General features: G+C 40.3%; 1 protein-coding gene and 1 long non-coding RNA gene across 15 annotated transcripts in view; one reads left to right on the top strand and one right to left on the bottom strand.

The window, feature by feature from the left end:
* The window catches only part of tle3b (TLE family member 3, transcriptional corepressor b), a 28,148-nt gene extending 23,304 nt beyond the window's left edge, over positions 1-4,844 (top strand). For all 14 annotated transcript variants that reach the window (XM_026377852.1, XM_026377860.1, XM_026377854.1 and 11 more), the window contains 5 exons: positions 752-999; positions 1,221-1,368; positions 2,423-2,573; positions 3,390-3,466; positions 4,038-4,844. In XM_026377852.1, coding sequence (XP_026233637.1) covers positions 752-999; positions 1,221-1,368; positions 2,423-2,573; positions 3,390-3,466; positions 4,038-4,145 — 732 coding nt within the window. In that variant the 3' untranslated portion in view covers positions 4,146-4,844. The remainder of the gene's footprint in view (positions 1-751; positions 1,000-1,220; positions 1,369-2,422; positions 2,574-3,389; positions 3,467-4,037) is intronic.
* A 4,000-nt stretch (positions 4,845-8,844) lies between these two features.
* The window catches only part of LOC113174787, a 96,419-nt gene continuing 93,166 nt past the window's right edge, over positions 8,845-12,097 (bottom strand). Inside the window, exon 4 of the long non-coding RNA XR_003299914.1 lies at positions 8,845-9,611. This is a non-coding gene — a long non-coding RNA (uncharacterized LOC113174787). The remainder of the gene's footprint in view (positions 9,612-12,097) is intronic.

Below are 12,097 nucleotides of genomic sequence, written 5' to 3' on the forward strand. Positions count from 1 at the left end.
AAAACGTGTTATTACTAACAAGACTTCAACCAGAACAAAGACAAAACATACAGTCTTTGAATGGTCTCCTTCATTAAGAGTCTTTTTGAGCATCAAATGGTCCCCGAGTCCACATCCCGCTATAGTTTTCCCCTAGATTGCAGCAGGGATGTGAATAATTCAGCAAAGTGTCCGACTGCTGTGCTGATATAATCCTTGGTGTGGGGAAAAAAAAGCTTGCTGAGTAATGATGTTCTGATTGGCCAACCGTGTCTGCCATTACCCAGCTCATTAAGTCCTCCCAACTGCCTCCCATTTCTCATTTTGATACTGTGGCTTCGTGCCGTTCAACTCATATGGCCTTCAACACCCTTAAGGTGCGTCCAGAGTGCAGTTGAGTCTTATAAAGCCATCAGGGTGCTGTTTTAATTCGACCAAGAGCTTCCACAGTCTTATTGATCTGTCTTGTTGCTCTCTTGGAGCCTGGCCAACAGCTGCAGCCCCAGTCTCTCCCTCTGCCTGTATCTCTTGTTAAAGCTGACATCCACATCTTAACTATAACAGGAAGGGGAGTCAGCTGCAGTTAAAAAAAAAAAAATTCTCTTGCGATATAAAAACTACTTTAAGTAGAGACGCTCCTGATGTGGATACATTGAAGTATCCTCTTAACCTCAAACTATAGATAATTAACATGATTTAAAAATAAAATAACAGATAAATTACGTCCAGTTGTCGAGATTGTGACGATCCTCTTCTTTTGTTTCTGCTCCAGAACAGAGACAATTACATTCGTTCCTGCAAGCTGTTGCCTGATGGCCGCACCCTAATAGTAGGTGGCGAGGCCAGCACGCTGACCATCTGGGACCTGGCTTCACAAACTCCCCGCATAAAGGCTGAACTCACTTCCTCTGCTCCGGCCTGTTACGCTCTGGCCATTAGCCCTGACGCCAAGGTCTGCTTCTCCTGCTGCTCAGATGGAAACATCGCTGTGTGGGACCTTCACAACCAGACCCTCGTCAGGTCAGTACTTTGGGGTGTAGTTTACCCAAATGGCAACTTTATAGCACATGTCTAAAGACGTAATTCACTCACTCCGGATGTGTGCTGCATGTTTTTGTAAAACACAGCTTACTGCTGAACAGTTTAATACTTAATGGCCGACATAAGACACCCTCATTGTCAGAGAGATGTAAAAGCTTTCCTTTGTTCCCAACCTGATGTTTGATGTCGTGTTGTTTCAGGCAGTTCCAGGGCCACACAGATGGAGCCAGCTGTATCGACATCTCCCACGACGGCACCAAACTGTGGACTGGGGGCCTTGACAACACGGTCCGCTCCTGGGACTTGAGGGAGGGACGGCAGCTCCAGCAGCACGACTTTACCTCACAGGTAGAGAGAAACTTATGTTAAAAACAAGATGTTGACTTCAGATGAAGTAACTACACGTCAGTGAGTGAGTTATTTGGAAATTCAATTCAATTCAATTCAATTTTATTTGTATAGTGCCAATTTACAACAGAAGTTATCAAGGCACTTTACAGTGTAAGGTTTAAGACCTTACAGAAAATATTTATACAAAAAATTATAGAGAAAACCCAACAATCCCATTTGAGCAAGCTTTAGGCAACAGTGGAGAGGAAAAACTCCCTTTAGAGGAAGAAACCTCCAGCAGAACCAGGCTCATAGTGGGCGGCCATCTGCCTTGACCGGTTGGGGTGAGTGGAAAGAGAAGAGAGAAAAGAACAGCAGGCAATAAAGACAACAACAAGCATCAAGAACATTGGGCAGATGAACTGGATTCTGGAGATGTACAGCTCCAGGCCGAAGAAACCTGCAGAAAAGTACAGAGAGAGGGAGACAGAGAGGAGGAAACACAACTAAAAGAGAGAGAAGACACAAAGTTAATGACATGCAATGGTGGCATTTGCATTGATACAGGAGAAAGGAGAGAGAAGAGGAGCTCAGTGTATCAGTAGAGTTCCCCCAGCAGACTAACCTATATCAGCATAACTAAGAGATGGTTCAGAGTCAACTGATCCATCTCTAACTATAAGCTTTATAAAAAAGGAAAGTTTTAAGTCTAGTCTTAAATGTAGAGGGTGTCTGCCTCCCGAACCTGAACTGGGAGCTGGTTCCACAGGAGAGGGGCTTGGTAGCTTAAGGCTCTGCCTCCCATTCTACATTTGGAAACTCTAGGAACCACAAGTAAACCTGCAGTCTGAGAACGGAGAGTTCTGCTTGGAAGATAAGGAACTATGAGTTCTTTAAGATAAGATGGAGCCTGATTATTAAGGGATTTATAAGTAGGGAGAAGAATTTTAAATTCAATTCTGGATTTAACAGGGAGCCAATGGAGAGAAGCTAGCGTTGGAGAAATATATGTTATATATAATGTTGAAATGCGGTTGTCTGATCCAACTGTGCTGTTGTGTCCTTGTTGCAGATCTTCTCTCTGGGCTACTGTCCCACAGGAGAGTGGCTTGCTGTGGGCATGGAGAGCAGCAACGTGGAGGTGCTTCACCACACCAAGCCAGACAAGTACCAGCTGCACCTGCACGAAAGCTGCGTCCTCTCACTCAAGTTCGCCTACTGCGGTAAGTAACAGGCTTGTTTGAACTAAATAAATCACCTACAACTACATTATAGCACTAACGTTTCTGTAGATGTGGGTATGAGTCAAACATCCAGTTTCTTATTTCTGCTCTAGTGCACTTATCTGACCTCTTAATGAGCAAAGTTCATTTATAAATATTTTGAGCACTGAATCGTAGTGAAATGTCAGATTGCTCACGTCACTCTAGAAAAGTCTGAACTGCACGTAGTTGTATGCATGAGCTACAACACTGTTATTTCCCAAACATGCTTATTAGAGAAATTTGTCACAGCTTTCTCAGTTTAAATCGTTCTTCCTGTTCGGCACAGCGGCTGGTTCTAAGCTTAAGGCTCAAATAAATGAGGTCTCACAACTCCTACAATTTCCTCAGAAAAGTCAGTATTCATTTGTCCTCACACGACCCCCCACAGCACTGTCTCATATCTCTGCACCACAGAACTGGTTGATTCAAGTGACGCTGCTGCTTCAGAGCTCTTGCTGTCACTAATTAAATCATTAGCCAGCTAGTCATTTGGGTAATTAATCAGAGGGTGATTAAAATAATTATCTGAGTGGAAATGGTGTGAGTCTTCTTCATTATGTGCATTTTATGATTGTTTATATAATGACATTTTCCCCCATTAGATTTTTATGGCCATTGATAAAGTTATTAGAGTCCATGTTCGCTGTAAATTGTTACGGTTAAGTCTAGATAAAGACGCTGGTGTCCACGTTTGTGAGGACAAACATGGACTCTGTGTATAAGCACACACGCCTGCAGAAAATATTCTCAAGTTGCCTGTTCTGTGTTGTGCAGGTAAATGGTTTGTGAGCACGGGGAAGGACAATCTGCTGAACGCGTGGAGGACTCCTTATGGTGCCAGCATATTCCAGGTAACTACAGTAAACACAGTTTGTATAACCAGTAACGTTAATGTAAACTCATTTAAAAGCACACTGTTCTTCAACCGTGCTACTGTTTTATGTCAGAATGATGAGGTTCATTTACCAGCTTTTAACTGCATCTTAGTCTTGTTGAGCAAACTTTTAATAAGCGGCATATGGGAGTGAAGGAGACTGACCACTGAGACTTTACAACAGGCTGTTTCACAGTAACAAGGCTCAAGATCGTTTGACAATGAAAAGTGCAGAATCAAAAGTCAAATCAGTCGAGCAGATTCTAGAAATGCAAATAAGTTGTGAACTTACTGGAAAACTAACACTTTCAGAAGGACGTCAGTCTCCTGCTCTGATTTCTGCATCTGCAGAGACACGGACATGATCAGTAGTTTATGTAATTCAGCAGTAATTATAGCGAATAAAAAACATTCAGACCCTTTTACAAGAGGTCAACTTTACATTAACAACACTAAGATCGAAACATTGATACCAAATTAGGAAACCTAAAACATCCATTAGATTTAAAAGTGACCATCCTGATTTAATTTTTTTTAATCCTCCACAGTCGAAGGAGTCGTCCTCTGTCCTGAGCTGTGACATCTCGGCAGATGACAAATACATCGTGACAGGATCTGGAGACAAGAAGGCCACGGTCTACGAGGTCATCTACTAGAGTCGCCGCCTGCTGTGTTTCAGCTTTTGTACCACAATGATTCTTCCCTCGACCTCCATCTGTGGACGACGACGAATTAAGACGAACTAGAGGAATTCACTTTGTTGGCCGAAGGATACTTCTACTGGAAAATCGTTTTTGTCCTTTTATTCTTCGAGGGTTTGGGTTGCACTTTTTTTGACTTCTGATTTTTTTTTTTTTCCTTCTTGACAAAATCTGGGTGTAACCCACTGAAGCAGCGCTTCATCTCTGAGAACCTCATTCCCCAGACGTCTTGTGAAAAATGTACATATGGGATTAAATAAAACATTTTATATATATATTATAAAAATATATATATTTTCTTGTCCTGGGTGTACTTGTGACGATTTTTTGACCCACTCTCTCTTATGCCATGATATCCGAGTGGAAAAGCAGAACATAGATTAGAACTTTTGAAGAATTTTACTCTTTGATTTTCTTAAAGCACATTCTCTGCGCTGACCTTTTCAGAAATCAAATACAGGAGAACGAAACTCGCAAACTCTGACATTTTGTGGACATTTTAAATGGCCTTTTGTCACAGTGCTCTTACCATACAGTTAAAGCCTGGTCTGATCTCAGGCAGAGCCTCGGCTGGTTTGGGCCGCTGTGGGACTGAGCGGGACACTATGATTCAGGAAAAGAGATGGATGTACATTTAATTCATATATATATATATATAAAAAACAACATTTTTCAAGTGTACTGCTCTGTGTGTGCTGTCGTTCTCCCTGTTTTACCTTGTTAGATTACGGTAGATAGGGAGTGTTTAATGTTTAGCCTAACCTTTGGACCTCAGTTGGCAGCAGAAGCACTGCAGCAGGCACAAACTTTGTGCTTTTTGCTAACCTGATGTAATATGGATGTTGAGTTGCGCCATTGATTTCTGGCTACAGACTAAACCCAAACAGACCGGTCTGCGCTATTGGAATCCTTCTGCCCTTTGTATCTTATCAATATTCCAGGAAAATGTTTGGTTGGCCGGGAGGTGGAGCGACGTGTGACGTGATTGACTGCACTGCTCAGTCTGTCTTTATAAAAATGTCCAGTGCCTGTCAGAAATGGCACTAAAATGTAAACACAACAGTTGGTAAATCAAGTGTCTCCCGTTTGATGATGAGACGGTGAATACTTCTGGTTTGTACACTGTGCTCCTGATCATGTCAGCATTTCTCACAAGAATACAAAAGAGGAAAAATGTGCTAGTCCCTCTGAATCACACCAAAGTATGTAGCAAATGCTGTCGGCACTGAAAAGAAATGTACAGTTGTTAATAAATCAATAAAACTGTTTTTATAAAATTGTGAGTGACCTACTGAAGTTTCATCACGTGTTAGCTACAACAGAAAGTATGTGAATTAAACCTCTTACATCAGAAGAGAAGATGTTTATCGGATCAGATTTCAGCTCAGTACTTTTTTTAACAGATTAAACTTTCAACCAGTCATCTACTCCAGGACATCGAGAGGTGGGAACAGCTCTAACGATTCTTTAAAGCTGTTTTTTTTACCTCATTGAGGTACAGCATGCCTGAGCAAACAGGAAGGGTGTTTAGTTACCACATAATGAAACTACCAACCTGCTCTAATCAGCCTACGAAGGGTTAGAAAATTACTTTTAAGGTTTTGAATCCACAGATCTACAACGAGAGACGCGGTGTCTTGAGGAAAGAACAAGTCAAAAGTTACACAACCCAGTTACAAGAAGAACATCGTACCTACGGTCAAGCGTGGTGGTGTGATGTTGTGGGGAGACTTTGCTGCTTCAGGACCAGGGTGGCTTCACATAAGTCAAAGAAACACGGCTCCTGCTCTCTACCAGAGAATCCTGAAGGAAAACATCAAGTCAGTGAGTTAAAGTTCAAACACAACTCAGTCACACAGAAAGACGATGACCTCAGGCACAAGAAAGGAGAGAAGTCGACCTCTGAACGGCTCAAAGTGAATATTTTTGTCAAAAGAGCCTTTAGTGTATGTTACATCAATCACTTTAACAGCTCTGTAAATCAGAGACTACGTGCGGCCAGAATCAACTCGTTCAGCTTTTTGCAAGTCAACAACTCTTGATTGTAAACTTTTTTTTTTTTGTGATTATCATAAGAATGTAACTATAACCCACATCTCCAATCTCACTTCACTGCTTTTCTCTGGGGTTTAGATTAAATGTGAGATATAAAAATATACCAACTGTTCTGCAAAGAAAATGACAAACAAATAAAGGTTTCAGCATCTGTCCCAAGATCTTTGCAGCTGCCAGTGTGGGAAATTCTTGTAACATTTGATGTTATTCTTGTTTCACACTAATTTACAAAGACATAAAAAGTAAAATTAAAGGTATTCTTCAATACTTATCACATAAAGCATTTGAACTATCATACTAAATTATATGTTTCATTAATTATTAACCACTAACCCTTATTATAAACCTTACTGTCCACTGAGTTTCCTCAAAGTTGAAAAGTATATAGCATAGTATATACATATGAATGTCCGTTAGTAAAGATTTTCAACTTAAATCATTTGAGGTGTGATTTAAGAGTTCCCTTTGTTTATTTTGAGCGTTGCACATGTTATAAATCAACTAATATTAACTTATATTCTTTTTGATCTCACTGAGATCACACTGACTGTAAAAAAGTATTGTAGGACAGTAGTATTTGAATGAATCTGGCTCACCTCGGTGGATCTGCCTTTGTTAAATCCTACTGTTGGTGTTGATCTGTTCAAAGATGAAAACACACAGATGGCAGGTCAGACGAAATGACAACTGAGCTTTCGTTAAGTTCTGACCTGGTTAAGGGGTAAAAGTGCTGGTGCTGATGGTGTCGAGCTAAACTGTCGCTACCTGTTAAAATAAACTAGGAGACAACAGCAACTCTTTGACTCACTAGGTGAACAACAGACAGGGTGATGTCAGGGAGAGTCGCTGCCTGAACACACAACAAAAAAAGTAACGACCACCTATTATTTTTTATACTACTTACTTTGCGTTTTTGCGTTCAGTCCACGTTGCCCGTTTGTCCTCTCCACTGTTTCTGTTGCAGACAGATGTGGATGCTGGTTAAATGTGCTCTCAGAGCGTCTCCACACCATCACGTCTCCTCCTCCAGTCTTCACAGTAAGAACCGCACATTCAGGAACGGCACATTCAAACTCTCTGTGTCAAAGAACGAGAAGTTAAAACATCTCAAACTATTATTAAGTATTGATGTACAACACTGAAAATGATGATGATGATGAAGAAGGTGTGTCCAAACTTTTAATGAGTAGTTGTGCTATACACTTCCTTTGTGATGATCAAAAAACAGCCTTACGATGAGCTGCCTGTTTCCTTTGGTTCTGTAAACGTCACCTTGCAGATTTCAATGGTTCCTCGTGATATTAATAATAAACAAATGTCAGTGTGACACTAACATGGTACTGTTGTGGATTTAGTTGGTGTTCAGTTTGTAAATTCAAAAACCTACTAAGTGCTTTTACAAAAAAAAAATTTATAGTAATGGAAAAACCAGAAACAAATGTTTTCACTGACAGATAAATCAAGACCTGTAGTTAGTGTGGGCATCATTTCTGGTAATGGGACCAGTTACATTTCATGGTTGTGACACAGAGCTAATATATTTGTCACTGCACACACTGATATGAAGTAAGTGAAGTGAGAGAGAGGAGATCTAAACTGAAGGAAAAGGCGTGAGAGAGACAGAGACGGTTGTTGTGAGTTAATGGCTTTGTTTCCAGACGGGATGGTTTGTGGTTTCAGGCTTGCTGACAGGAGTAATGGTGGGAGGGATGAGACACAGCTCAGGATCTGTGTGGCTTGCCAAACCACACACACAGAAACACACAGACGTGCCGAGTGACTACTCTGCTGCTTCACTTGAATCACAGAACCAGCAGACACATTTAGTCACACTCACATTTCACACACTCCCACACACAACTTAGAAAAAGACAAACTACTTGGGAATTTGTGGCTTGTGCTGTTATCAGCGATGATTGTGAAATAAGATTTGTGGATAAAGTTTCTCATAAATTAATTTTATGCCCACATAAATTTGAAATTTGGTTCTGGTTTAAGTTTTTCTGTCATGTATGTAGTACAGGCTTTCATACAACTTCATATAACAAACTATTAATGTCGGTGAATCCTGTTTTCCTGACTCATCGTCCTGAACAGTTGCCACGTCTTTTCCTTCGCTCCTCTCTTTCTTCCCACGTTCTTTCCCACTCTCTTGTTCTGCTCCCACCACAGGTGGTGAGTGCATTCATTTTCACTTTTGTGGGGGTGCCGGCTGTAAGGCTGTGATTTCTGACTGCGTATGTGAGAGAGAGAGGGGGAGAGTGGATGGTTAGGGATGCAATATGGGGCGATTTCTCTTCCACGCATTTCACCTCACTGTGTGGGCTGGAGGCTCTGCACATATGGCCCAGCTAGACATGTATACCTGCTCATATTTGGTTCGCACCAGCCTGAGCAGCTGCAGTCGTCTCTGTCTAACTGTTGTTATTTTACTGAAATGCTTTAGACAAACATAGTCGCAGTTGCAAATCATCACTGTCAGTTTCCGGGAGGTGGTCATGGTTTATTATATTATATATAAATATATATACATATATATGTGCTTTAGAGAGAAATAAAGATAAATATTTAAAGGACTAAATAACTCACACCGGTCTTTGTGCTCTGTGGAGGTTGTTGGTGATCATGTGCTGCTGTGTCTGAGTCTTTCTGCTCCTACGATGCCTCTGTCATCAGCCGTTGTTGTTTTCTTTCGGTTGACCTGTTCTGTTTATGTCGCTCAGTACACCAGAGGTTTCTTTCTTTTTCCGGACTCTAATACACCCGGGGTTAGACATTGTTTTCTCTGTTTTGTTATCATACATTTGTATCTGTTACCAAGCGCCAAGAGCCAATTTACTCAATTCATAAGAGACACTTTCCCTTTATCGCTGCTAAAAGCTGACTGCGGTCTAGTGAAGGCTTCTAACCACTTTGAAAGGTTTGGCCTGTAAAATCCTGATAGGAGGTGTTTTTGTTCTCTTGACAGTCGAGAGCTTTTGCTGTGAAGGAGAAGTGATGCAGGGCGCTCTACCTCTCTCCTCTCCATTTTCCTCCTTGGTCCATTTCAGCAGGGAGGCAAAGGTTTCACTTTTTCTTTTATAGCAAAGTGAGACTAAATGGAAGCAAAGAGATGAACCTTTTCTTTCTTTTTCCATCTCGCCTTTCTCACGGAGACGGCCTTTTATGTTTACGTCTCCCACTTCTACCGTCTCCTTTTCTCAATGCCATTTTCAGCAGTTATACCCCTCCTCATCTTTCTTTTTTGTGTTTCCCCTCTTCATGTCTGTTCCTGTGCCGTGGCTGCTCCTTTGACTGAACAGACTGGGCTGAACCAAGCAGCCTCAAGAAAAACGCAGAGTGTAGGAGGGTGCTGCACTTTTTTTTCTAAGAGAAAAGAGAGGAACAGATAAAAAATGAGATACTCTCTCCTTTCTCTTTCACTCACTGGATAACCAAGTGCTTGCAGAGAGCAAAGGCAGATTAAAGGGAGCTTGTGTAGAGGCAGAGAGGGCTGATGCTTCAGCTCCCAGAGGTCATTTGGGTCTCTTTGATAGCATTCAGGCCTCGCTCCATCTTCCGACCTGTCCTTAAGATGAGAAGCTTTCATCAGTCTCTGCTGGACACAAGAGCCCACTCAGGATCAGGGGCTCAAATCAGAGGAGGGCTTTGTGTGTGTCGAGTTTTCATATTGTTATGTATAATTCAATGCTTTTACTGTTATAAAAGCCTTTCCCTTGATCTCTGATCACACACACTGGTGAGAACAATACTTAACAGGATTTTCTAAATTATTTGTCCAGGGGGGCCTGGAGGGGGGATTTAAAAAGGCTCTCAGGTAAAAAGAAAACAAAACCTACTGAATAACAAGTCAGTATTCTGTCTACATACTGTGGTGCCTGAAGGTTTATGAAACTTTCTGAATTCTCTCTTCTTCTGCATTTATATGACATAAACATGATGAAATTTCAATACAAGTCCTAAAAATAGATAAAAGGATCCTAATTAAACAAATGAAACAAAAAGAAATTACACATGCTTACACGTACATGAGGTGGTCAGAATTTAATCCAGTAGATCTGTGACTCTGGTCTAAAACAAGAAGATAAGTTGCTCCTTAAATATATTATCATACAAAATAATTAATATCAGCCAGTAGCCAGTTATCTTAGTTTAAAATAAAGACCGGAAACTAGAAAACAGCTACCAGCTCATCAAAAACTCCATAATTACCTGCACGCCCTCAAATACAAGATGAATCATTAGTGAGATTTTCAAACTTGGTATGAAGCTTAATGTTTTTTACATAAACCGAATCTTTAGTTAGTTTAGTTTAAACGGTCTCAACAGACAAACAGCTGAGACAGATGTTGTGTAACTGGGTTACAGTTAGAGCTACAAATGTATTAATGATATAGTCAGTGATACTGTGATGGACAGCAGCTCAACAGTGGCTCACAGACACAAAATAACAAAAGAGAAATTATGTCTTCATTTCATGAGACCTGTAAAAGGGAAACTGTGAAACAGTCCTCACAGCAATCGCTTTATGTGCCAAGGTGAACACAGGGGTTAACAGGCTCAGCAAAGCAAATAATTGGTACAAATAAGTCATTAGCACAGTGGAAGGGCTCAGATAAAATGTGAAGGAGCACTAATTGAACTTGATTATAAACTTCCTTCCTTCCTCCTCCATCCATTGGAGCTGTAATGAGGAGGTCCTCAGAGATAATTAGGCTCATAAGGCAAAAGTGCCACTTAACAGAAACTCTGAGGGAGTACAGTAAAACACGGCGTGAGGAGTTTACAAAAATACTATATAAACACGACACTACAGTGAGATGGTCTCAATATCATGTCCAAGCAACTCAGACTAAGCCCCATGATAAGACAGTTTGTTATTTTAAACATACTTTTACACATTGGTGATTTAGTTACGTGATCGTACTTTTACTTCAAAACTCAACATTTAAAACTTGTATTTTGTGTTTTCACAGGTTGACTTTGTTTTACGTTGGATTTAGGTTGAAGAAGTGGCAGCTGAGATACAAGAAGAAGAAATATTTTAATCACAATTTTTATATTGTTTAACATTAATACTGGTTATTAAATGATTAATATTTGCTTTTATGCCTTTTTGAAGTAAATTTGTACAAAAGTAAACTTCAAGTAGAAATTTGTCTCAGATAATTGAAACAAATGTCAAATGAGAGTTTACATTAAGTCTCTGACTCTAATGGAACAGAGCCGTTGTGTCATGACTTGTTTTATGGAAATTTATATTTAATGACTTTACACTGACTTCATTAATTTCCAGGAGACTTACCACAAACATTATTACTACTTGCATAAATATTTTAACCTTAACTTTAAACCAAGACTTCACCTTAACATGTCACAGATTGTGTTATGGAAATGAACGGAGGATCAGCACGTGACACACCACATACAAATGAAGTTGCTTTCTAATACTGGGGGTTTATTTCAGATGTACCATGTCAAGCACTTTGTAAGTTTGTTTCAGAAAGTGCTTTATAAATTTTTACTGTTGTATTTGCGTTTGGTTTAAATGAGATTTGTTTACTGTTTTAAAAGCACAGTCACAGAGCTTCATTGCAGTGGACATGGCAGCAGAGGAAGTGCTATTACAGCAGTAATTTTCTTACATAAAACATAGTTATACAGCATAATTAGTTTATGTTTAGTTAAATAACGAATTAAAGTAAGTAACTTTTAGAAGAAAGCTAAGCAAAAAGAGGATGGAAAGGCTAGAAGAGGTCATCGTAGAGGCGGAGAAGTAAAATTAAGCCAAAGGCTGACAGCGAGCGAGGGGGCTTTGTGCTGAACAGGTCATTTGCTTGAGTGGGTGACAG

The sequence above is a fragment of the Anabas testudineus genome, chromosome 3, assembly GCF_900324465.2.
Source record: "Anabas testudineus chromosome 3, fAnaTes1.2, whole genome shotgun sequence".
NCBI lineage: Eukaryota > Metazoa > Chordata > Actinopteri > Anabantiformes > Anabantidae > Anabas > Anabas testudineus.